This window comes from Osmerus eperlanus, chromosome 27 (assembly GCF_963692335.1).
Source record: "Osmerus eperlanus chromosome 27, fOsmEpe2.1, whole genome shotgun sequence".
Classification (NCBI taxonomy): domain Eukaryota; kingdom Metazoa; phylum Chordata; class Actinopteri; order Osmeriformes; family Osmeridae; genus Osmerus; species Osmerus eperlanus.
Window position 1 is genome coordinate 1,725,009 of NC_085044.1, and position 26,585 is coordinate 1,751,593.

A 26,585-nucleotide genomic window follows, 5' to 3' on the forward strand; every position below is an offset into this window, starting at 1 on the left:
ATCCCTGTTTCCGTCATCAGAAGGCAGTTGAAGGGGGATTTTGAAGTGTAATCAGTCTGAAAACGCAGCTAGTTTGGGATCACTAGGATGGAGGCTGGAGGAGACATCTACATGTTGGGAGTCAGGTGGCTGAGCGGTTAGGGAATCGGGCTAGTAATCAGAATGTTGCTGGGTCGATTCCCGGCCGTGCAAAATGACGTTGTGTCCTTGGGCAAGGCACTTCACCCTATTTGCCTCGGGGGAATGTCCCTGTACTTACTGTAAGTCGCTCTGGATAAGAGCGTCTGCTAAATGACTAAATGTAAATAGGAAGAAAGTATCTCACACAGGAGGAATTATAGTTGTGTTCGGTAGCCTATACATTCTAAATTATACTGCAAACAAACATTTTTATTAGCAAAAGCATTTCGATTATTTGGTTGTAAATCCCAGCTCTTTTTGGCCCTAGTGGTTAGAAACCTTTGAAGAAAGCATTTTTCTTACTAAACGAGAAGGCTGAAATCAGTAGTTACTCGAAACATAACTTTTTTAAGAGGTGTCACAGATCTATAAATGTATCTTAACATAATGACTACATTATGTTCTCACAGAGTTTAAGATGATGAAAATAGCTAATATTGAATACTGCAATATCTCAAGCCATTAAACTTTTGTGTGGAAAACATGCCTATAGCTCATTCTGACCTTTCTGCAGACTTTTCTGCAAATCAATTTGTCAATCTCCAAGCGTCTGGTGGCTATCTCCCCCTGTCACCATGGGAAGTCGAAACCTTTGTATTGGAACACAATAATTAAAAATGACAAAAACAGTCAATACCCAGAATGGATGGTTTTACCAGGAGAGACCAAAACATAGAACAGAGCAGAAGACCACGATTTAACAGTGCAAATGGTCAAATGCTTGAATTAAAAGTAATAGCACTGTATAGCAAGTTAAGTGATAACAGTCATGGATAGATTCATATTACATTTGCCTAGTTCTAGTGTTAATATTTACTTCAAACATTGAGACAGCTGGAAGGTCTTCCATCGCCTCAAAAGTTGCAATGTCAGCCGATAAGACATATCTTGCCAAACCAGTTAAATTCTGCCCTCTGAGAATCTCCTGCTCTCATCTCGTGGTTGTCTGAGTCCATCGTACGGATCAGGAGTTTTCTGCATTTGAGTGACTTCATAATGGATTCTGTCAAGCCTCTTACTCGACCACCCAGCATGGTGACCTCGCATGCGCCTCGTAGCCAACGATAAGAGACTAAAGGCGTCAGACTTGCGTAGAGACAAGCCATGCAGAGATGTAATCAAGTTTCCACTAGCACTGAGCCCCTCAGCCGTTAGGATCTCTTTACAGTTTGGATAAATGTTTCATTGATTTAAATCATAATACCCCATCATCAAATCATAATATTATATAGCCTATATATTTTTTTACATGTAACAGTAAAACAGTAAAATACTAACTGATGTGGGAGTACATGTTGAGCGATGCTATCGCCTGTATACGGAAACGAAAACAAACGACGAATAAATACCCATCGCCTACAAAATAAGTCATCCCAACGTCAATATTATGACAAACTACGAGAAAAGAAAGCTTGGCTTTAAGGATGGGCGCTTCAATTTCCCACTACAACACATCGCCTATTTTCCCCGACCAGGATGAGTGCTTCAAGTCAGGTAAGAAGCAGGAGAGTCGTCTTGCCAGCCTAAACACGTGCAGCCCCCAGCTGTCACCAGACTGTTCAGTAAATAATACCTGCTCCCCTGATTTAGCGGCGGCACAGCATGACCATCTGTGATGCCTTATGAGATTTCCACCACTAAAAGATTGACTCTGCGGTTCCGTGACTTCGCTGACGCAATATTTAATTGTGGATCGCAGTGTTCTTCCTTCTCAAGGGCTTGTGGATTTGAGTCATGGCGTCAAGAGGGGAGACATGCGAGGCTCTCAAGTCTCACGCATTCGCCGTGAGATTCACTCATTTCACTCATTTCTCACGCAACAGCTTGTGTTTCTCACGCTGAGAAGAAAGGGATCACTCGGCCTGTACATGAACGGGGCGCAGGCATACGAAGGGAAGTTGATGGGGAGCCAAGTTGATGGTTGTCTCGACTTATACAGAGTTAAATGTCACCTACCAGCCAATCAGAAACATCACCAGCAACAAAACCTGTGAATGTACCAACTTTACAGAGGACAGTCAAAGGGGTGTCTTTACCCAACTTTATGGAGAGGACAGTAATCCATGCAGTATTAAAGTAGTTTACATTTACATTTAGTCATTTAGCAGACACTCTTATCCAGAGCGACTTACAGTAAGTACAGGGACATTCCCCCGAGGCAAGTAGGGTGAAGTTCCTTGCCCAAGCACACAACGTCATGTGGCAGAGCCGGGGATCGAACCAGCAACCTTCTGATTACTAGCCCGATTCCCTCACCGCTCAGCCACCTGACTCCGTTACTCATGCCACCTAGTTACTCATGTCATCCTTCCTGTATAGGTGGAAAGCAACAGTAGTTTATTCTGACACATTGGGGCAAGATAGTGCTGGCATGCCACCCCTTTAAAACTGCTTCTGTTTGAGTACTACAAATGCTCACCTCCCTTCCATTAGCCCTCCCACACACACACACACACACACTTTTAGGTATTGTGTCCACAATTTGCCTTGTTTATTTCCATATTTACACGGTTACAGTGTTGAAAACACGCTGCAGACACAAGCTTGTATTAGGCTACCTCCCATTACATTTACTGTATGTGACAACTGCAGTATTATGTAATACTGGGACATTTTTCCCTGAAAACATAAGGCTAGCGATGGAAGGGACAGCTCTAACACAATGCCCACTTCTGTTGTGATTCATCTTGAAATGGTGAGGTTCTGACATCACCAAGTAATCTACCGCCTGCAAATGTCTCTTCAGGTTTATGTAAAATGTATACAGTAGATGTGGCAACCAAGATATGAGGTTATGGCACATCCCTTTAATCTCTCCTGTCAGAAACCTAGTAGTCTAACCAAGACGCTGCAACAGATCTGAATCAACAGTTTAACCTGTCCAAACATCCCTTCCGATTCCTCGACGATGGTAGATGTTCGTGTTTGCTGGAGAGATTGCTGGTTGAACCCACCTCCATCCACACCCACACCTCTTATAGTCTGTGTGTTCATGAGCCTCCGCACAGCAGATCGTGCTGCCTCACCTGCGTGGAGGTCCTGGCTGAGGGTCTGGAAACACAGGTCTGCTACAGCCAGCACGCTGGCCTGCTGTTTAATTAGTGGCTGTAATCTGGGTTCATGCTGGGCGCCTCTCAGAGGACATAAAGACCCCCCCTGGCTGCCCCCAGCCCCGCCGCCCAGCTGCCCCCAGCCCAGCAGACACGGACACGGGGCCAGACCAAAACATGCCAGGCCACAGTTGTTTGCTACATCCAATGCAAGTAGCTAATACATGTAATTCCACTTACTTTATCCAAAAAGCATTGACAATCGTATTACTTTCTGTTCACAAAGGTTTTTCATTACGTCAAGAGACTACAGCATTTGCAGCTGGACAATGCCTGTCTACAGAGGAACCAGGAGGGGGTCAAACTAATCTGATTACCGGATTACGGTCCATTGTGTCTATGACGAAAAGGCACATCTTGATATTAGTTGTAAATAGAACTTGAATTATCCAGTGTGTGAGGTAAGTGTTTGGTGAGAGGTATTTGAGAATGTAAAAATCTTGTTTTTCGGGAAGACTTTTCTGGGGGAAAGGAGGCAGCTGAAGAAATGGGATTGTCAGAAGAAAGATGTTTTACATTTACATTTATTCATTTAGCAGACGCTTTTATCCAAAGCGACTTCCAAGAGAGAGCTTTACAAAGTGCATAGGTCACTGATCATAACAACGAGATAGCCACAAAACATTGCGAGTAGCCAAAACATGAAGCACACGTTGTGAACAACCAAAATAAGTGCCAAAGGGAAGAACCATAAGAGCATGTAGTTAAACAAGTTACAATTAAACAACATGAGCTGCTATAAGTGCAAGTGTACCTGTGGAAAAAAAACAAGCAACAATAATAAAACAATATATCACAGCGAGTACAAAAATGTAAGTCAGTTACCACTAACCACAAGAGCAACAAGTCTCTAAGCGAGTCATTGTGATCCTTGAGGAAACTAACATCGGGTCAAGCGAACCATTCCTAAGTACCGTTGTACTCCCGGAACAAGTGCGTCTTGAGCCTTTTCTTGAAGGTGGAGAGACAGTCAGTGTCTCTGATGGAAGTGGGGAGTTGATTCCACCACTGGGGGGCCAGACAGGAGAAGAGCTTGTGTTGGGACCGGGCGGTCTTGAGCGGTGGGACCACCAGGCGGTTGTCTGAAGAAGACCGTAGGTGACGGGTGGGGGTGTAGGGCTGCAGGAGAGACTTGATGTAGATGGGTGCAGTCCCGTTCACTGCTCGGAAGGTCAATACCAGGGTCTTGAATCTGATACGGGCCATGATAGGTAGCCAGTGGAGAGAGATGAGGAGCGGGGTAACATGGGAGCGTCTGGGTAGATTGTAGACCAGGCGGGCCGCTGCGTTCTGAATCCTCTGAAGAGGGCGGGTTGCACATGCTGGGAGACCAGCGAGCAGCGAGTTGCAATAGTCCAACTTGGACTAGCAGCTGGGTGGAGTGCTCAGACAGGTACCTCCTGATCTTCCGGATGTTGTAGAGGGTGAATCTACACGACCGGGAGACCGCAACAATGTGGGCCGTGAGGGAGAGCTCGTCGTCCATGGTAACCCCAAGGTTCCTGGCAGAGGATGAAGGGGTCACCGTCGCAGATCCCAGGGTGATTGAGAGATCGTGGGAGATGGAGGGTTTAGCCGGGATGATGAGAAGTTCTGTTTTGGCGAGGTTCAGCTGGAGGTGGTGCTCGGTCATCCAGGCGGAGATGTCTGTGAGGCAGGCCTCAATCCTAGCTGAGATCCCCGGATCTGTCGGGGGGAACGACAGGTACAGCTGCGTGTCGTCAGCGTAGCATGTTTTAGTTGAGAGCAAAGAGGGTGGATGAATCAGTGCTGTTTCTCACAGAAAGCAAAAACTGAAAAAAAATTCAGAGACTGAACTGTTCTGTTTGACAGGCTGTGTAAGTCGTGTTATTTCCCACAGCAATGTTTTGCATTTCTAGTTTATGCTGTAAAGTGACTAGGTATGGATAGCCATGTAGACCAATTGAAACTTTCATTTTCAGGGAAAGTTCACAATTGAGTGCCCTAATTCTTTAGGTTGTCTTGGGGAAAATATGATCTAAATAGTCATTGGATTGGGAAAACAGATTCTATTGACTGCTCCCACTTCAGGAATTTTTACTTTTATTTTAATAAGAATGTGCCCAGATATACATTTCCAACTGGCCATTAATTTCCATAAAGTCAGTCTTGGCTGTATTTCTTCCACTTGCATATGTATCCACTTTAATATCTGTTACATAGTGTCTGACAGTGCTGATTTCCCTGGAGTCATATTATGTAACCTGTTAAATTGGTTCACAGCCCCTTGAGTAATTCACTACATCTCCCACTGGTACCTCGAGTAGAACCTCACTCACATCCATGGAATCCACACACACACACACACACACAAACACATGCTCACGACACACACACACACACACACGACATATGCACCCCTTCCCGTGACTCCCTCAGCATAAATCATCTTGAGATCTCGCTACGACTGCAGCATCAGACTCCCAGTGTGCAGCTGGTGCACAGAGGTTCTAGACCTTTCTCCTAGTCACACTCCCAGTATGGGGCTCTGAGCCTTGCAGTAGCAGACACAGTTCACATTGAAAACCATTTCTACTGAGGCTCGCCCTCATCCAAGGACGATACAAATACACACTTACACAAATAGTCAGAGAGGGAGTCAGATGGAGGGAGTCAGATGGCTGAGCGGTGAGGGAGTCGGGCTAGTAATCTGAAGGTTACCAGTTCGATTCCCAGCCGTGCCAAATGACGTTGTGTCCTTGGGCAAGGCACTTCACCCTACTTGCCTCGGGGGGAATGTCCCTGTACTTACTGTAAGTCGCTCTGGATAAGAGCGTCTGCTAAATGACTAAATGTAAATGTAAATACAACACAAGACCAACCACATAAAAATGGTTGGTGTTGCTTCTTTCGATAGGAAACTATCTAAACCTATAATAAACTTTGTTGCCATAAAACAACATGAGCTACTATTAGAGCAACATGTGCAGTCCAACAGCATACAGGGTATAACACAGAAAAAATGAATCATAACGAATCTGAGTCAGGAACAGCCAGATAGTTGAAACGAGGTCGTGTTCGAAGCCCGAATATTAACGAAGCCGTTCTCCTGGTGTCGTCGTATCCCTGACCTGGCTCCCTCCTCTCAGCCTCCATCTCCACTTCTGTGTCGCTTCGCTATTGACTTCCTTCAGCTGGAGTGCTCTCTCACTTGACACTGAAAGTCAGGACTATTCACACCCTCGCACACCAAGGGCTGTGCTCTCTCCTGAGACACTGAAGGGGTGTCAGAAACTGCAGCAGTTTGTGACAAGGTCAGTCGGGTTTTGCATGACAGCCATTCCCAGGGACTTTTATGCACGCGAACCGAAATCTCCTTGACAAAGCATATTGAGGTTGTAGCGTCTTGAATAGTTAAATTATACTGGGTCCTAAAAATGATGTGTTGTCATGGGTTTTTAGTAGAGCTCCGTAGGGAGGTTACTGAAGAGAATGTTATTTTGATGGCTGTAATTGTAATATAGTTTTATGCTAGTCGCCTTGGAACAAAAGCAGCTTTTACTGACAAGGTTACAGTCAGCTCTGGCCGTTATGTGTTGATATCAAAATACGCTTGACATTAAAAGCTTCCAGATGCATCTCTGACTTCAGTTTTAGCACTTGGCTGTGTGCCACAGATGCTGAGGACCTCAGCTACAAAGGATGCTCTGCTGTGCTGAAGTTAACCCTTGTGTTGCCTTCGGGTCACATGACCCAAAGGTTCATAACAAACCATCATTGTGTTTACCCAATTTTACCCAACAAAAAACAAATAAAAATAATTTTATTTTAACCTTCGCAATGTGGAGGGTCTGAGACAGCCCGACGGTTAAAAGAAAATGCTTCACTTTGTTTTTGTATGCAGTAAAGTTGTCGCAATACGACGGTGGGTAACTATGACTGACGGGTCAGAATGACCCGAAGAGAACACAAGGGTTAAACATGATGAATCGGTCTGTACCCCTGACACAGGGGTACAGACCTGGTTCAGAGGTGACTTTAGGTTCGTATGTAGGCGTGGCCCTTTGACAAGGTCATCCAAGTTCACCCATGCTGAGGTTGTTATCCCTGCTGGATAATGCGGTATCATTTGACAGAGCCAGGGGGAAAAGGTATGTAATTACGGGATCAGACATCACTTTGGTCTTGACATGCTGGAGTGTTGTGACACAAATCCACAGAATTGACCATCTGCTGACAGACAGGTTCCGTTGGAGCACAGCTCCTGACAGACAGGTTCCGTTGGAGCACAGCTCCTGACAGACATACTGTGCTGGAGCACAGCTCCTGACAGACCCTTCTTTCTTCTGCACCTGACTCAGTCCATGCACCTTCCCCCCCGTTGTGAAACTCTTTACTTTTTGAGCTTTTACAGTTTCCCAGCCACTAACTCGTTCTAGAGTCTCATAATGAAAGTATCAAGGGCATTCAAGCACAAAATACTTTCAAACTGAGGTATAGAACCCACAATAATTCATTGAATAGCGTGCAATGAAAGGCTTGATATTGCGATGAATTGGTAACAGTCACAGTGCTCCCTTGACAACACAAGGAAATATTCCACAAAGTTATCTTGAGCTATCCCTTTTATGACTGCAAACCTCAAAGCTGATCTCACATGGAGATCTGTCGCAGATCTTTGTCGTCACCCTCGACAACACAAACAAACTGAACTGAAGCCACGCTGCAAAAACTCTACATATAAATCTAATCTTGTTTCTAGATTTTAAATCAAGTTTATGTAAACGACACATTGTTTTAAGAAATGCTACTATTATCCTGCACTGGTAACCAAATGTCCTTGTTTGAAGCATAATCAATCTCATAATTAATATTTATTCACTTAGATTCGATAGGGTATTTTTGCAGTGCATACCACGGTCGTTTTGATGATTCACGGTTACAGGATTAACCGACGCTAACAGCTTCTCTTCCCTTTACCACAACCAAGTCACAACACAGCTTCAGCACAGAGCAGCGGACTGTGTCATCTGAAGAGACACCAGAGGCTCTAGGAAATGAGCATCTGACTGCATCCAGAAGAATCACTGGTTAAAGGATTGCACCCGTTATAGAATTAATCTGAATGTAATCTAGTTGCATAGTCATTTGGCTTGTTCCAGAAACCTTTCATACTCTGGGAAAAACATTTTTCACCCCAAAAGGAAGACAACAACATTAATGAATATATCAACACATCATTATACACACATGCCCACAGGCATTTCACGGCCTTGCATGTCACTGTTGCAGTGCTTGAGAATGACAACAACGACAAAAAGAAGCCGTTCTGCAATAGCTCTCCTACCCTGCCCATGCTCCCTGTAAGCACCAGAGCTGAGGGTCCCTCGATACAAACATCGTCCCATCTCACATACAAGTGTCACGCTGGAACATGTGACTTTAAATATCACCTGTGAATGAGTAGTCAGCACTAGTGAACAGCTGGACGCATTACCCAGCAGTGTTCCTGAGGTTAACAGGTTTACTTCATTCATGAAGGCCTCTGGTGACGTAAGGAATAGATTCTACCACACACACGCACACACACAAAGCCGTTCACAAGTGTAGTCCAAATATTCACAGGTGATATTAAAAATAAATAAACCAGGCTTGTGTTTGGAGTCAGGGGGCTGAGCGGTGAGGGAATCGGGCTAGTAATCCGAAGGTTGCCAGTTCGATTCCCGGTCATGCCAACTGACGTTGTGTCCTTGGGCAAGGCACTTCACCCTACTTGCCTCGGGGGAATGTCCCTGTACTTACTGTAAGTCGCTCTGGATAAGAGCGTCTGCTAAATGACTAAATGTAAATGTAAAATGTTTGGAATATGAGGGCTAGGGATAACCGTGGAACCGTTAGATCGAGGTATTTTCCATTATAGCTGACATTTCAATCTACTTAGAACATAGATGTCAACAGATGTTAAAAAAGGAATGTCTAACATCAGGAAATATTGCTCGGACAGCCACAGTTACAATAACATGGTCTGTGACTTATTAGTGCTGTTTTCTGTCGTGAAATTATCAGGAATTACTTACTATACCATTTCATATTTATGAATAACTGTGGCACAATGTAAAGACCCATCAGAAAAGCTAGAATATTTTGTGCAATTTATAATACACACCAGTACAGAACCAGTAACTCTACGGTCATCTACACTTAATTCTCTAGGAGACCATGAAAGTGGAAGGAAAGATAGTTTTTCCATTGTTCTAGAAGCGATGCATGATTTCTAAATACATCATCTGCAGTATGCCAAAATGCCATAGCAGGGTTGTGAATATGAATAGTTGATATGATTTCACAGATCTTCATCCAATTGAATAACATACTGTATTTTTCCTTGGAAGAGGACTGTTAATGGACAAGGCTAGCTTCCCCAAGAATATGATTGCTGGAGATGAGGGGGTGGGGGAGGGGAGAAAAATTAAAATCCACGTACTCCAATTTGGAAGTGCAATTTCTGAAGTGAGAGATTTGTGAACTCTGCATACCAATTGCCTCACTGTAAACAGCTCAGATTGCATTCCGCCATACAATATATTCACATTCTATATATGCACATTCTATATATGCACATTCTAATGAGCATGAAAAGTTGTTTATTTGCAAACTTTGCCAGGAGTGTTCAGGTTTGACCTTTCTGAGTCAGGTCGCTTCTTGACACACTAAATTAAGGATGACTAAAAACTCCCACACATTGTACATTTTCCTTGTGCCGAACAAAAACTATTTGGCTCATATCCATGAACAAACATTTATGAATCGTAATAGTCCTACTTCAGTCCGTGGAGTTCAAGGTCAGGCCTCACTACAACCACACAACATCAGCTCACCCCAGCCCTAACCCTGCTCGACTTTGCCCAAGAGTCCATGTTCCTTTTTTTAGGCACCGATGACATCACCACCCTGAAGGAGTGCAAGCTCCGCCAATCAGAGAGCCTCGCTGCGTAGAACCCTGTCACAGCGTAGCCAGTGGTCACACGGCACCAAATGCATCCTGACAGCTGAAAATAAAAGGATCGTCTGATTGGGCTAAAATGGGATTCGCTCGTTTCTCTCGACGTGAAGTCGTTAGGCAGCAAACTGACAACTTTCTTTGCAGCACGTTGATTATTGGTCCAAAAAATTACTTGGGTTTTGTAGATAAGGCCGATTTATCCGTTTTTTTTAAGTCTTGATTCAAATTAAAGTTGTGTTTTTACATGCTTTTAGATATTTGAGAGAGAATTGGTGCACTAGCCAGAAGTGCAGTTGCAGCAATATGTAGAGTAGATATTGTGTTCTTTGATGGCTTCCATGAATGACCTTGGACTGTGGGATAGCTGAATGATACCCATGTGTCAGCAAATAGGAGTCATCTCGTTGTAGCAGACCAAGAGGTTGTTGTCTCATCAATAAATATTAAGAGTGAAAGAGACAGAGAGAGAGACGGAGAGAGAGACAGGGAGAGAGGGAGAGAGACAGAGAGAGACAGAAAGAGAGAGAGAGAGAGGGAGAGAGAGAGACAAAGAGGGAGAGAGAGAGACAGAGAGAGAGAGAGAGAGAGAGAGAGAGAGAGAGAGAGGGACAGAGAGAGAGAGACAGAGAGAGAGGGAGAGAAAGAGAGAGAGAGACAGAGTGAAAGACAGAGCGAAAGAGAGGGAGAGAGAGAGGGAGAGAAAGAGAGAGAGACAGTGGGATGCCAGACAGAGAACAATAGAGACAGAGATAGACAGAGAGAGAGAGAGAGAGAGAGAGAGAGAGAGAGAGAAAGAGAGAGAGAGGGACAGAGAGAGAGAGAGAGAGAGAGAGAGAGAGAGAGAGAGAGAGAGAGAGAGAGAGAGAGAGAGCATTAATGGCCAGTGATAGCCTCTGAAGTGCCTCTCTAGACCCTCAAGGGAATATGGTAAAGAGCCATGTGGTAGAAACATGTACAGTAAGCATAATGAGGAATCCTTACTGTATACAAGCACACGCATATGTTCTACTGGAAGCATAGATGTTTAGTAGTTCTTGCGTGTCAACACATAGGTTCTTGACAGATGGTTTATTACGTGTTGTTGGGGGACCACAAAGTTGAAAGCATGCCGAAGCTTCACTATTGGTATTCACCAGAGCGCCTTTGATTTGATTCTGTTTCTCAAGGTGGCTGATAATAAACCATCCACAAGGGGCTTTTCAAAGATCCACTTTTGTCACTTTCGTTTCAACCCAAGAATGCTCACTTATTCTCTCACCCCGTTTCACAATTTACACCTCGTGAGAAAAATAATTATCCTTTGAATTTCCTCTCAAACTTGGTGAAGGTGATGTCGCGTGAACTTTTTTCCTTTTCATCTGCAGGTATCACACCCTGCCTGCGTTAGCAACACTCAGCTTGCTGTCTAAGCAGACTGTTATTAACCACGACAACAAGGACTACAATAGTCTTTGAAAAACGCAACAAAGGTGGACTACTCTTCATAGTGTTAGTTGACTGTTAACCCCTGTCCCCTCTCCCTTCTCCGAAAGATCGCCGGGCACGCTTGACAATTTCTTCCTCTATGATTAACGTTGCTCGAAAAACCTGCAAACTGACGACAAGTTCAGTTCCAACGTCAAACGCTCACTTCTGAAGTTGGCCTCGTTCCCGCTGTCCTTGAAGGCTGCTTTAAGGCAGCAGATGTCAAGATTGGATTTTGAACAAATAGCCTATCCCAGGCATAATGACAGCTATTTTAGCAGGAAGTCTTTTCTTATGAGCCTGCCTGCACGTGACCCGAGGACTGACGTCACCTGGAGGACATCACAACATTACAAACTTAACAGCCTAAAAGAGGAGCTTAAAAGCTGCTTGTGGTGTAACATTTGACCTGGTGAAGTAAACAAACAAAAAACTTAAAATGAATTATTCAGTTTTTAAAACTGTGCTCTTCATAATGTATGTATGTTTTTTTTCCTATCTTTTTCTGAGTAACTAGTTCATGATTACTGTGCTCAGATATTTTATGTTAAATTACTCTGCACTTGTGTATAGAATACATTTTGTACAATACACAGCAGGTTCTGTACTACACACTGTTGTGTTGACAACTTTAACTACAAAAGATTCAAGAAAATTATGATGAGCAAACACCATCTTACTGTGAAAACGTACAAAATATTTTGAAAATAATGTCTTCACTGTAAATAGACTACTTGTCAAAGAACAGCGAATACATACTTAATTCATTTCAATGTGCCACTCTGTCTGTGCTTGTTTGTGAAATGAATTTGATTTCTGTCTTTGTGTCTGTTAGTGTGTGTGTGTGTGTGTGTGTGTGTGTGTGTGTGTGTGTGTGTGTGTGTGTGTGTGTGTGTGTGTGTGTGTGTGTGTGTGTGTGTGTGTGTGTGTGTGTGTGGGTGTGTGTGGGTGTGGGTGTGGGTGTGTGTGTGTGTGTGTGTGTGTGTGTAGTTAGTCTTGGAGGAGTGCTTGAGACCCTTGATCCTTCAGGCAGGATGCCAACCTTGTCTGCCCCTGCCATCACTTCCACACACATCCCGCTTGCTATAAATATAAAGCTACATGATTAAGCTTGCAAGTTGGATAGAATAAGGGAAATCGAAATGTAATAAATCATTTAAGGTGTCACATAATAGACTTCTATAAAATATGATTCTGGTACCTGTTAAATATACTTCATACTTGCCCAGTAACAACATTCTGGGTTGTTGGAAAAACATAATTCTGAACCTGACAAATCAGAAGGGAAATAATCTCTGAAATATGACTAAACAAGCCCACTACACACCCAATCCCCCTTTTATCCTCTACGGAGGTAAAACACATAATCCCAGAAGCTCTGTAGCTTCTCCTAGACCACGTCAACCTCGCAGTGGCCTCTCAAAAATCATTGTAGCTTTGTACGGACAACAACAACTTCCTAAAGTCCTTTGAGAAAGCATCGTAGCTTCTCCTTGCCCACATCCCCTTCCTGGTGTCCTCTGCTTCAGAGAGGTCGTCTGGAAGGGCGCATGGTGTGATGAGCATCATGCAGGCAGGCAGATGGGGCTGGCACTGGGCTAGCGTGTCTGGCAGGGGGGTCCCCCTCCCCCCCTCAGTCACCCAGCCCCAGGACCTCTCGAGGCTGGGGGGACAGATGTGGTGCAGATGCTGTGAGTGGAAGGTGCTGTAGATATGGGACGCTGGAAACGCAGTGTGCAGACACTCGCGTTTGTCTCACAGCTTCGATTCGATAAGCACAACACACAAGGGCTGCCTGCTCCCAGGCAAGATGAGAGACCTCAGCTGTGCATGCATGCTAGTGCACGCACGCACGCACACACACACTTACCCCCACACACACACACACCCACACACACATGTTCTAATAGAACGCATCTGAAGGCAAAAACAGTAAATCTGTGACAGAGTTGACTCGGTAAGTAGCTTTAGCAAACAATTTGTTGAGGACACACCACACTTGGGGCTAGGTCAAACGAACATCAGCTTCGCTTCCAGTCGAACCGAGCCGTTTCTCTGAAGGGATTCAAACAATCTGTTTACTCTCATCATAGCCATCCTTTATGCAACGTCAGATCAGTGCGAATAACCTCGTGTTGTAATGTAATTACCCCACTTCCTACTAAAGTACTTTGGGATTGCTCTAGCAATATTATTCTGAGACAAGGGAGGCTTTGCCAGTTACTAATAAGATAAGCAAGGATGCAGCAGGGGAGAAAATAATCCACGTTTCCAATTTGTCAGCCAAATTAAAACAGGTGCACACACAAAAACTTGAAACATATAGCTTAAAATCAGCAGTGTCTTAAATACAGACAAAATACCTATGGAAAAACATCACATTTTAGTTAGAAATCTCAATGTGAAACTGTCTTGTAGTTTGGTGTACTGGAGTAAAAACTATGAAATACTGCATTTAATATACTGGCTGTCTGGAGTGTAGATAGCAAAACATCTCCAGTCAAAAGTCTCCAGCTAAAAAAAGCTGGCACACAAGAGAAAGTTCAAATTGATTTGAAACATAGTTGGTATCTAGTATAAGCAAAAAAAGTATTATTAAATCCATATCTACTGGTCCCTTGATAGTTAGAGCAGTGTTCACTAATCCCGTTAATGCAAAAGCCCTGTAGGTTTTTGGCTCCGACGCCAGTTTGTACCTAACTCAGTTTATGTGTTCTGCCAGCTGATTATAAAACTTCCCAGTTGGGGCAGAGGCCCACGGATGGTGCATCTTTGAAAACACATAGTTGAAAAATCCTAACCCACTGCAACAAAAAAAATGCATTAAAACTTGCACAGAAAGTGGTGCTCAAGCTACTTGTACATTCCCTTTTTGTATTTCCAAACGAGCTGATGACATTACCATATCATCAACATTAACCATCTCTCTGCTGGGTGTGTGTGTGTGTGAGAGAGTGCGTGAGAGAGTTTTTGTAGACAAGAGTTTGAAGTGTGAGTCAAGTCAAGAAAAGAGAAGAGAAGGAAAAAAAGACAAATCACAAGGTAGAGGCGGCAATTCTCCAGAGCACCGAGTAAACGCTTCACAGCACCTTGAACATCTAATTCATTAAGGAGCCAGTGATCTCAACCGCTCACAGTGACCTGCTGAGATGGGATTCTGGCCTGTCAGATGATGTGGAAGTCTCTGCTGGTGTGGTTGATTCCACACAGTTGAATCATCCTCAATAAAGAAATACAGAAAATAAAGAGCTCTGTTCCGCAAATGTTGACCTCTTGTCAAGAACTGCTTCTGCTGGTTATTAACAGCATCATCTGTACGTGTGGAAGACCCCTCTTCGAGACAGTCATCTCTTGCCGTTAGCGGCCAATAAGACGACATGTAATCCTACGGGGATGACCAATCACACAAGTCCACCAATCTTCTCAGTCTGAAGCTAATTCTTAGTCCATTGTGTAAAATTATAGATATTCAACCTCCTCCCAGCTAGAAATCATCCTATAGTCTAGAGAAAATGTTAGATGCCAGAGATGATTCTATAAGCATGTAATACAGGGGAGGGGAACTATGCAATATACTGTAAGATTTATACTATATTTGAAAAAAATATAATATACATTTGAAAAGCCACTCATGCAAAAATTCAATTCCAAAATAGCACATTGGGATGTATATTATGATGTGTTATGTTCATGTTAGTGATCATGTACAATCCCAGCTATTTCCTGTAGCGGTGAACTAGTAGAGACATTTTATGTTTCAAAGGGATTTCATTAGGAATAATGAGACCACATAACACTGAATCATTATTTACTTGAATTGGGAGAAGGCGTTAGACAGATCGTATCAATAATAATAAAAATTAATAAAAGGATGCATGCTCGTAATCAACAGCTAATAAGGCAAAGCCTTGTTGTCAAAACAGATTGGATTGTCTGATCATCCTAACCCATCACAGCACGTCTTTTGGATCAATGAGCATATTCTCCAGTGAGAAGACTAGGTACTTCATTTTGATTAATGGCCACATCAATTTAAGATTACAGAGATGTATGGTTTAACGGGGGGGCTAAAATGATTTTTGGGGTAAGTTTGACAACTACTGTAATTCACTTGTGATAATCAGATTTGGACATTCATGGCCTAGTGAAACGTATAGTGCATCAAGGACTTAGGAAGGAGAAGTTATAAAGTGAATTTGTGGGAAAAGTTGCACTCTCTACTTTTCAGGAAGTTGCCAAGTTTACAGAATGGGCTATATTGTAGAGACACAGAGGCTATAGGCTATCGTCTAAACATTTTGGTTACTTGACTAAGCGGTAAGCCCTATTGGCAAAATGTAATGTACCATACAAATATGGAGTAGCCCATCTTTCAAAACCACTACTCAATGGCAACTTGAAATGTTAGGCTACTCAATTCTGTACAATTCCACGTGGTACTTTTTAATGGACAACCCGTCAGTGCATAATACAATGAAGATGGAAACAGGTGCTTATTTCAGCTAAATGAATCTGTCGGAACCGCTGATGAACAAACATGCACAGGGGAGATCTTCGCTGTGGCCTCCTCAAAGACTTCATTAGACTTTTTTGGGGGTGTATTTGAGATGCAGTTATTTCAAGGCTCATTATGTTACAAATAGCTGAGAGAGCAAAACATTGTTCTGCAGTTGCACAGAGCTGTCAAACATAATGAATTATGTTTACTACTCGACTGTACTCGACTGATGCAAAAGGCTTTGGGAGTACCAGGACTCTGGCACTAATGCCCCCAGTACCAACCCAAAGCATTTTTTGTCATAGAAAATTAGTGGTAAATTTCCCATCCTACGTTTGTGTCGACAGTAAGCGCCAGACTCAGATGATGCATTAAAAATAACAAATGGTGAAGCCAGGTTAATGATTTGACTTAATTTGCCCCCTCGTGTTAAATTATGGATTCTAGAACTGACAAATGTGGATTCTACTGGAACTCAATATTCCGTCTGATCTCGACAGAGGTGAACTAAGTGTCCTGCCTGAGGGCTGTCAAACGGCAGCCTTTCCAGCCAACACAGGCCTCTCCAGGGCACAGCTACTGAGGCAGAATGCAGATTGCTGTAGCAACGTAGCCACAACTATTTCATGACTTATACAGCTGTATATCAAGGTGCCATGACAAGATCCTTCATTTGGGTTTGCGTGGAGAGACCGTTATGGAGGCAGAGCCCTTTCGTGACTTGGGGGAACCAAGTAGGGCTCATAAAAATGCATCTTCCCTCATCTGACCAGATTGTCTCAAGTCTCCCACATCTCTGCTGTCAATGTAACCAACTCAGTCATCACTCCACCAGTACGGCTGTTCATGTCACTAACTGCATCAAAAACTATCTTTATCTCCGTTTCGCCCCAAAGGCCTTCCAGCCCAGTGCTACAGCTAACCAGCATGCCGACACAGCACAGCTGACAAGGCTGCACTTCAGTATTTTGACCTTGTGTGGATGTAGTATACAGTTCATGACAGCCAGTGAGGATTTGATCACAGCGCTGGGCTTCAGCGTTGTCATTAGCAACGACAACACAGACCACCAGTAGTTTTAACCTCAGGGTCACCCTGAGGAGATGTGTGTGTGTGTGTGTGTGAAGATCAGCTGATCTGAGGGCTTTATCTCTCATTAAGGAGTCTTATACATTAACTACACAGGGGGGTGTGAGTATTGTCACTATTTAATGTGGGTTGAATACAAATGATTAGAACATATTAAATATGTGGGCGAAAGCTTGATAGAAATATAAAGCTTGGAAGGGATAGTGTGAAATGTTAACAAACTGTATAACGCTAGAAATAAAATCTGAAGAGATGTGTCACACATCAAAGGGCACAAAACAACAAATGAAAATGGCGTCAGGAGAGAGAGAGGGGATAGAGAGAGAGGGGAGAGAGAGGGAGAGAGGGGAGAGAGAGAGAGGGAGGGAGAGAGAGGGGAGAGAGAGAGGGGAGAGAGGGGAGAGAGAGAGAGAGAGAGAGAGAGAGAGAGAGAGAGAGAGAGAGAGAGAGAGAGAGAGAGAGAGAGAGAGAGAGAGAGAGAGAGAGAGAGAGAGAGAGAGAGAGAGAGAAAGAGAGGAGAGAGACTTCACAGAAGTAGCAGCTCGTCATGACGGCTGTGCTGATATTATTTATGGAGCGGATGATTTGATGAACTTGGACAAGGACTCGACCTGCTGTAGGCTGTGACACAAAACACACAGAGAGGTCAGCAGAGCAGCTCACAGAGTGTCCGTGAACACGGAAACGCTACGGCTACTGTACTCAACCTCAGTCGCTGGGCTACTGAACAGGGAGTCCGATGGCTGAGCGGTTAGGGAGTCGGGCTATTAATCAGAAGGTTGTTGGTTCGATTCCCGGCCGTGCCAAAAATGACGTTGTGTCCTTGGGAAAGGCACTTCACCCTACTTGCCTCGGGGAGAATGTCCCTGTACTTACTGTAAGTCGCTCTGGATAAGAGCGTCTGCTAAATGTAAATGTAACTTACGTCAGTGGATTGAATTGAGATTGTTTCTAATTGTTCAGTGGCTGCTGCATAGAAAAAGTAGGTGGGCTGTTAGTTGTTTTACTCGAACAATATTTGACTTGGTTTCATGCATGACAAATTGCGCATTTTGATTCGACATCCTACCAAGACTCCTCGCTAGCGAAAGAAAAGTGTGGCTTGCTGAACGGGCAGAAACTCTGACTGCGGGTGCAATTCCCCACAGGCCCTGTGATGTCATCGGTGACCAGATGGGCACGCTTGCTGAAGCTGGACTGAGAGTGACCTCATAGCGACACTGTCTAAAGGGGAGACCATTGCACAGCACCTGCACGTCGAACAACTTCAGCTCCACCGGAAGCCTGACTTTGTCTTACCGTTGCTATTAGGGGTATCGCTACTCCTCCTAGTTTTGTACTGGGATTGCGCTGATTGACTGTCGTTGCTAAATACTGTGGATGCACTGTAGGGAGGTCTGAATATTACGTGGTTTCTCCATGAATAATGGAAAACTGTTGATTTGCATTAAGTGAGTGAGTGAGTGGTTAGAGTGTAACTACTTGTACTTTAATGCATTCAACGTTAAACCAATGTGAATATCCTGAAAAAGAGCTGGCACAATTTATTACCCTTGAAAAGTAGCAGGTATGGACAAGAGGAAATTAACTCCAATCATCCATCTACAGGGTTGAGGCTTTTGGTGGAAATGCACCTGATTCTGTTTAAAGATCATTAATTTTTTTACCCTCATGTACCTTAAGGCAAAACTGGGAATTCGATTAGACTGGTGATGGAACTGTGCTGTTTAAATTGGAACCCTGAGCACATGTCTCCCGGCAACATCAATTATGAAACACAGACTCCTTCCTATGCCTTGATTGATATATTTAAGTTCCTCATGAACGCAGTAAAAATCTCAGGCTAAAATGGACACAAGTAGTCTAACCCTTGAAACCAGCACCTGGACAGGGCCACTACCCCTGAGTACAGCTACAATCGACAACTTCATGAACATATCAGAATGATCTATGTTAATTCAAGCGAACGTGATTTAAAATAACGTACAAGGTCGACAGTTTACAATTTAACTGACATGTTCAAACGTAAACATAATACCGATTTCACCGACATGATTCAACTTGATCGTTATAACAATTGAACTGATACGCTTCGAAATAAATCTAACAATCTAACTGACAAGCTCCAAATTAAACCTTATAACAGCAAACCCAGCATATCAGGATAGACGACGTAACTTCCCCCTCCCTCCAATTTTCAGTCAACCTCTCAGTAAAGTCCCTAACAGTGTGCAGTCCCTGTTGCTCTGTCGGACTCAAAAACACTGGAAGCAAGTTGTCCTTCTTTACATAGGGGACTCACTCATTAAAGCCCAACATGTCGGAATCCATAATGCCCGGACCAACTTTTCTATGATGTGCCTAACCACGTCCAAACGTTCTCGGTGGAGCAGGGAGAGAGGGATGGAGGGAGGGAGGTTAGAGATAAAGGACAAGGATGGAAATCAAAGCACAGCATCAGCAGTAATGAGGAGGAGGAGGAGGAGGAGGAGGAGGAGGAGGAGGAGGAGGAGGAGGAGGAGGAGGAGGAGGAGGAAGGGGGGCTTACCTGGGAACAGAAGCAGGATGAAGACCCACGACAGGATAAGAAAACACACAGGATTGTACATTCTTCCGACTGTGGTTGTTGATGCTCAGATCGATAAGGATGAATACTTCTTTATCCTCTGATTATGTCTTCCTGAAAGGAACATACAAAAACAAAACTCTTAACGCAGGGTCGTGTTTTAATTTTCTTCTTCTTTTTTTTCCTTCTCTCTTTTCTAAAGCCTGCTCTACCCCGTTCCCCGGAGTCCTGTTTTTCGCTGAAGGTTATTTAAATCCAGTGCAAGTTGAGGCTGTATGCAACGCGAGTCCTCATTCAGTATTCTGTCTCCCTATCATGCCGTCTCTCACACAGGCTCCGAGAATATTGTGAACCAGGGAGAGAGAGAGGGAGAGAGAGAGGGGAGGGAGAGAGAGAGAGAGAGAGAGGGGAGGGAGAGAGAGGGAGGGAGAGAGGGGAGGAAGAGAGAGGGAGGGAGGACCCGCCTTGTCCCTGTTCCCATTGGCGGAGGCTGCCGGCTATTGGTCAAGAATTCTGTTCAGTGTGTGTGTGTGTGTGAGCGTGTGTGTTGGGGGGGGGTATTGTATTGTGTGCAGGACAACTTCAGAACACCTTCCAGAATGGAATTTTGGTTGTGCCGTGACATTTTCTCGATGTGCCTTTTAATGAGCAGACTCGAGAACATGGAGCAGGAAGACACCGGCTCCAGATACACACATTGGTAATTTGACAAGTTTGACAGATTATTCCATTGAACAGTAGCAGAGGGCGCCACTGGTGAATGAGATGTATTGCTCAATGGATAAATTACAAGGTGACATTGCAGTCACATCCGTGTTTCCAACTGTGTTTTCTTGAAAGGGTCATGTTCGGTCTTCACTAGCCCCTTCAAACCAAGATGATATGACTGATATAGAAATTACCATAAAATCCTTACATTTGATTTCTGAATGCTTGGGTACATTATGAGAACGTAATCCAATGAGTCGTTTTGAGATAATTGAGTGAGCGACCTTGCAATAAAAAGGTTACAATGTATTTAAATCCAGCGAGATACGGTAATTGTTGAGATGCAATCCTTTTATTACACTTCTGTGAGAATGTTAAACGAGTCTAAATGTGTTCTTAGATGTTACTCAAGTCTGAAACATCGCTCATGTTGCATGTGTTGTAGATCTGTACAAAAGTGTACATTTAACAGACAGTATATTTAGCTGCTCAGCAAAATGTGACAAAAACAAATAGCTTTTTGTTTAGGCTAGGTTGGGCCAAAGTGAAAAGTCACTATAAACCCTTTGCTCTTTTCATCCAGACGTATTACCTTTGTATTTAATGCCTCATATCTCACTATACCATTTAAAACATCAATAATCAAACTTTAAAATGAAACACAGTGACCTTTTGTACATGGAAACTGAATACCTAACTGTAGACATGACAGTGGTTAGGTGAAGTTAAATAGAAGGTGAACTAAAAATGTAGAACTATTAGGTTGTGGTTTTTACTGAGCCATAAACTCCTGATCACAAAAAGAGGTTTGGTTACCTTCCTATCTTGTCCAAACCGTGTCTGTCACTTGTACAATACGCTGCGTATTTCCACGTCTACACTAACTGTGACAGCCCTGTTACTAATCAAGTCTGGTCAGTCTTAAAAAAAAGATAAAGATAACGTCTTTTGGTTTCATAGTCACATTGGAAACATTTGTAAACGATATACAGTGACTGATTCAATCAGCATTTTGAACAATAAAAAGAGGTGGAAGGGAAATCATCTGGATGATTTAAGCTGGAGCTCTTATGTAAGCATAGCTAGCCACTCCTCGAACAGGAAGGGATCGTTGTGTTCAACAACACATTCTGCTCTTCGGAGAGAGTGCGTTTTAGGCGTTGAGATCAGTTATTCATGAGGGCTGTAGGAAACACTAAGAACCTGTGACAGCGATGAAGATTCGAAGCGGCAGGATCCACGAGGTGCAGAACTTGAAAAACTTTCTGACTTTAATCCCTGAAGGTTTATCTTGTATTGCAGTCTTTGATGTGTAGCCCAAGGTCTATATCTAGCAACCAAAAGGTCACTGTTGAATGTTTGACTACGTTTTACGGGAGACGAATACTTGTAAATGCATTATTCAACTGTTCAGAGCATCTTCTTTGTGAGATTGTGGATGTTTGGTAATGGATGAGCAAGGGTTTAAATCACAGTATAGGAACCTGTTGACAAGTCATAAAACAATCTGGAGGATTGCAAGATTTTCAACCTCCTTTGCATATGCTACAAATATATCATTGTAGTTCTTATGTGAGAAAATATTTGAAAACAGTAATTAATGCAACAAAACAACCAAAACTGTTATGAATACTTATAACATCACACTGCTTCTGGCTTCTTGTAAACATTTAAAATAATTATAAATCCTTATTATAAAATCGTTAACGCAACATAACACCATCTGTGCGTTCGGTACAATGTGTATAAACCCTTATTGTAGATGCCAGTGGAAAGTAAATACTCCTCCAATTAATTTGGTTGTTTCAATTCGTCACTTTATAGTATGTATGAATATCTGCTAAGACTGTCTTCTACCTCAATACCTGGCTGCTACCTAATTAACTGCTATGTCCTTATATGGTCTAAGTTTATCTGCCAAATACTGTCATAGTATGTTATGTTTACACTATCTTTTTGCAGTGTTTGTTTGTCTTGTTGCACATGTTTGCATGTGTACTTTATGTCGAAATATTCAGGTGTGATTTAAGTCTATGTACAGAAATACATGTAGTCTCATGCATCTCGTTGTTGTTGCGTGTAGCACCATGGTCCTGAAGTAGGACCATGGGAGTCAGGTGGCTGAGCGGTTAGGGAATCGGGCTAGTAATCTGAAGGTTGCCAGTTTGATTCCTGGCCGTGCCAAATGACGTTGTGTCCTTGGGCAAGGCACATCACCCTACTTGCCTCAGGGGAATGTCCCTGTACTTACTGTAAGTCGCTCTGGATAAGAGCGTCTGCTAAATGTAAATGTATGTAAGGTTGTTTCTTTAATTGTGTACTGTACCATGTATATGATTGGAATAACTCTTAAAGCGCTTGACTATATGTGGTCTTTTGGGGACAACCAATACTGATATGGAAAACATATTGATGCTTTAAGTATTATGTACTGGACTGCAGAAGGGGTTTAACATGTTGTTTCAATTGACTATTACTGAAAATAACATAGCCTGGTTATTTGTCTACACAAACTCAAACTGCTTTTATTTCATAAATCAGTAAAGGTCAGACGTTTTTGATTATAAGTAAAACATGAATTCCACTACTTGAGAGTAGAGACTGTAATTCCAGAGCACATTATGACGTTAATGTTTACGGCATCGTTCCTCATCCAGACAAAATCGATAGCCAAGTCGATAGCAATGATGTGAACATAAACACAGTTGATGTTTAAACACACCTTAATTAACCTTTTTAGTCTTTAATACAGCATTGGCTCAGACAAACAACACACAGAAAGAAGTGATTACAGGACTGTTTGGAGAAACTGATGAAGCAATTATAATGGTAAACTGATTACACATTTAAAAAAGCAATTCTCCAATCAATTTTGGATATAGTTATTTGCATAGCGTTTTATTCTCTGATTACATTCTGGGTCAGTATAATCAACTTGTAAAGTTAGCTTTGGGGTCATTTAAAATGTTGCGGACAAAAGGAAAGTAATCTGTTTTCACGAGTTGGACATGCTGCAATTTGGGGTCTTGAAAGGCTCATGGTGCAAGTCGGGGGGTTATTTGCCAAAGTCTTTCCTTCTTGTCAATCAGAAACTTCTTTCATTTTGTCTTCTCGATCTCAGTCAGGCTAGTTCAATTGCATCGTTATTTTTTGTTTTCACTCCGTTTCAGAAACAGAAGATCATCTAGGGAGAAGTTTCTTTGTGAAACCTACTTTTAGACAACGTCATTATGTTATCCAATCAGCCTTTTAATATAAATATTGTAAATATATTCTTTACCATTCAGCCTTGTACTGCATTATTGAATTATACTGGGACAATTTAATTCTTGAGAATCAACCCCTCTGTACTGTGTTAGTCACTTAGGTCAGTCATTTAGGTAGTTAAGTTGTTAATTTGAAAGATGTGGAATCACAAAATTTGTATCCAGAAGCCTTAAATGTATCAAACCACCTGATTATTTATCGGTATACATACATAATTTCAGTCACTTTCCCTGCGGCACAACTAACGAGAGAAAACGTCATCAAAGCAATCATCTGTGTCTATCACAGGTGGCAGTACAACTGAGTCAACACAAATTCATCCAAATGGTGCTAGAATTGGACCGGGCCGTTTTGAAACAAGGCCATTTCGTACGTGCCATAGGGCTTGCAAAACTCAATTCAAACCCAATTACACAGTCCAGAAGAACTCGGGTTAAGATGATGTGAAACAAAGTTTGTTGAAAGCGCTTTCAAACTCGGTTTACGCCCAAGGGAAAGAAAGGGAAGAGGTGCACCTTGGGAAATAGTTTTTCTCTGAGGGATGTGAGTTTTCCTCTGTGGATACAGTGTAAAGAGAACTAGTTGAAAGAAAATTACAGTCATAAATAGGCCAGAGGGAGAACTGTCCATCTGCCAGGCATATTTTCACGCTCCAAACAATTATTTACACGAGGAGAGCCTAACACTAAGGATCAAATTAATATTCTGGTTTTTGGGAGAAGAATTAACACGACACAAACGTTGTGCCTCATACCGTTAAGGGATGGTTGTATTCTCACTTCATAATCAGGAAGGTTTACCACACACACACACACACACACACACACACACACACACACACACACACACACACACACACACAAACACATAGACTGCCTAACCCTGGACACACACTAACTGACCAACAATATAACACAACTGTCTAGGGAGTCAGATGGCTGAGCGGTTAGGGAAGCGGGCTAGTAATCTGAAGGTTGCCTGTTCGATTCCCAGCCATGCCAAATGACGTTGTGTCCTTGGGCAAGGCACTTCACCCTACTTGCTTCGGGGTGAATGTCCCTGTACTTACTGTAAGTCGCTCTGGATAAGAGCGTCTGCTAAATGACTAAATGTAAATGTTTACTTTCAAGTTCATAGGAAAAGGCATTCCAGCACGCTGCTATATAAAACTGGATATCTAAATAGCCGACTTTGTTTATGGTAGAAAACACGTTTTCAGGGGCAGTCAGACAATCTCACCTCGGTAAATTTAAACAATAATGAAAAACGTGAAAGTGGTAAAGTTCACCTTTGACCTTTAAGCTTAGAGTGGACACTGACTGTGCTCTCCCCTGAAGCAAGAGGCTGTGGAGATGATGTCTGTCTGGAGACTGAGAGTACCTGAGGATGGTTGAAGTGTGTGTGTGTGTGCACAGTTTAACGTGTATGTGTAGGATGAGTTTGCTGTGTGTGTACATGGGTGTTTTTAACATGTTTGTGTCACATTCTTCACAGTTAACATTAAATGGACGAAAAGTAACACAGTTGGAAAGTATTCAGATCACTCTTCCACATTTCAGCCCCCACGATTCTACATAGGTCATACAAATTGTTTATTTCCATTTGTTTCATAAATTCCCAAAACTAGAAGAAGAAAAAATGTTGGTTCATGTAGGTTGACGGGAATAAATAAATACATTTGAGGTCGGCGGAAAATCATAATACATTCGATTTCCTTTTCAATTAAGTCTGAACACGGACAAAAAAACGCGGTCTGAAAGAGTTTCGAAGGGACGGCATATCTAACTTCAGTCAAGTAATTTAATTTAGAGTCGACTGCAGAAAAGGAGTGACTTGTGTCCCAGGTATACTGGGAAAATAGGAAGAGCAGAGACCCAGACAGAGGAACACAAGAGTGGGCTGCCTTGGGGATAATTGCAAGCTGACCTCCAGATCAGATGCTTTGATCCATTTGGACACTACAGTTCATGTATGGCCAGATTGGGTATTAACTATTACCCAGTAAAAAGTCCCCATTTATAATTGGAATTTGCAATATCCGTTTAATTAGAAACAGCATTAGACACTGCATTTGGAAAACTGTAGACACGGTTTACTTAAAAGGGGTCATTGATTGAAAAACCGATTTTACCTTGTCATGGTTGAATAACAACAGTTTGGTGGGTAAAATGGACATACAGTGAACCTCAAAATCCATTGACACCTCTTTCCTATAAAAATCTCAGAACTTGAAACTGCAGCTGTAAAACGATCGGTTTCGTAAAAGCGTAATTTGTGACCTCACAAATTCCGCATCACCTTTGTCACGCCCCAACATTTACATACAGACCAGCCCTCTGGTGTTCTGGCCCAGGATCTCACTAGTTTAGCTGCGCACTGCTCGTGCACTTCCACGCAAACAATAAAGGAGAAAGTTTGAAAGTTTTTAAACTATATTGAAAATGGACCATCGTAAATGCAGTGTTCCAGGCAGTACTGGGAATGCTGACACTTTTCAGAATCTTCCCAAGGAACCAGACACTCGACGGGCATGGCTGATGTTTTTCCCTGTGAAGTTCGACACTCATTAATTCATTTGCTTGAACCATGTCACCAAAGACAGTTTTGAATCAAAACCTTGGACAATTTAAAGAAGGATTTGCTAAGCCGCTGTTGCTGAAAAGAGGTGCAGTTCCAACCGTATGCTCATCACAAACGCAAGCTGTAAGTATGATTTTGTAACAGTTGGCCTATTAGCAA

At 42.8% G+C, this 26,585-nt stretch overlaps 1 protein-coding gene across 2 annotated transcripts in view; it reads right to left on the minus strand.

The window, feature by feature from the left end:
• Positions 1 to 26,585, minus strand: part of opcml (opioid binding protein/cell adhesion molecule-like) — a 159,259-nt gene that overhangs the window by 104,435 nt on the left and 28,239 nt on the right. The window contains exon 2 of one of the 2 annotated variants that reach the window (XM_062453095.1): positions 19,854 to 19,985. In XM_062453095.1, the coding sequence (XP_062309079.1) occupies positions 19,854 to 19,914 (61 nt within the window). In that variant the 5' untranslated portion in view covers positions 19,915 to 19,985. Of the gene's footprint in view, positions 1 to 19,853; positions 20,195 to 26,585 lie in introns of those variants that run through there. The other variant, XM_062453096.1, reaches the window with a different exon arrangement.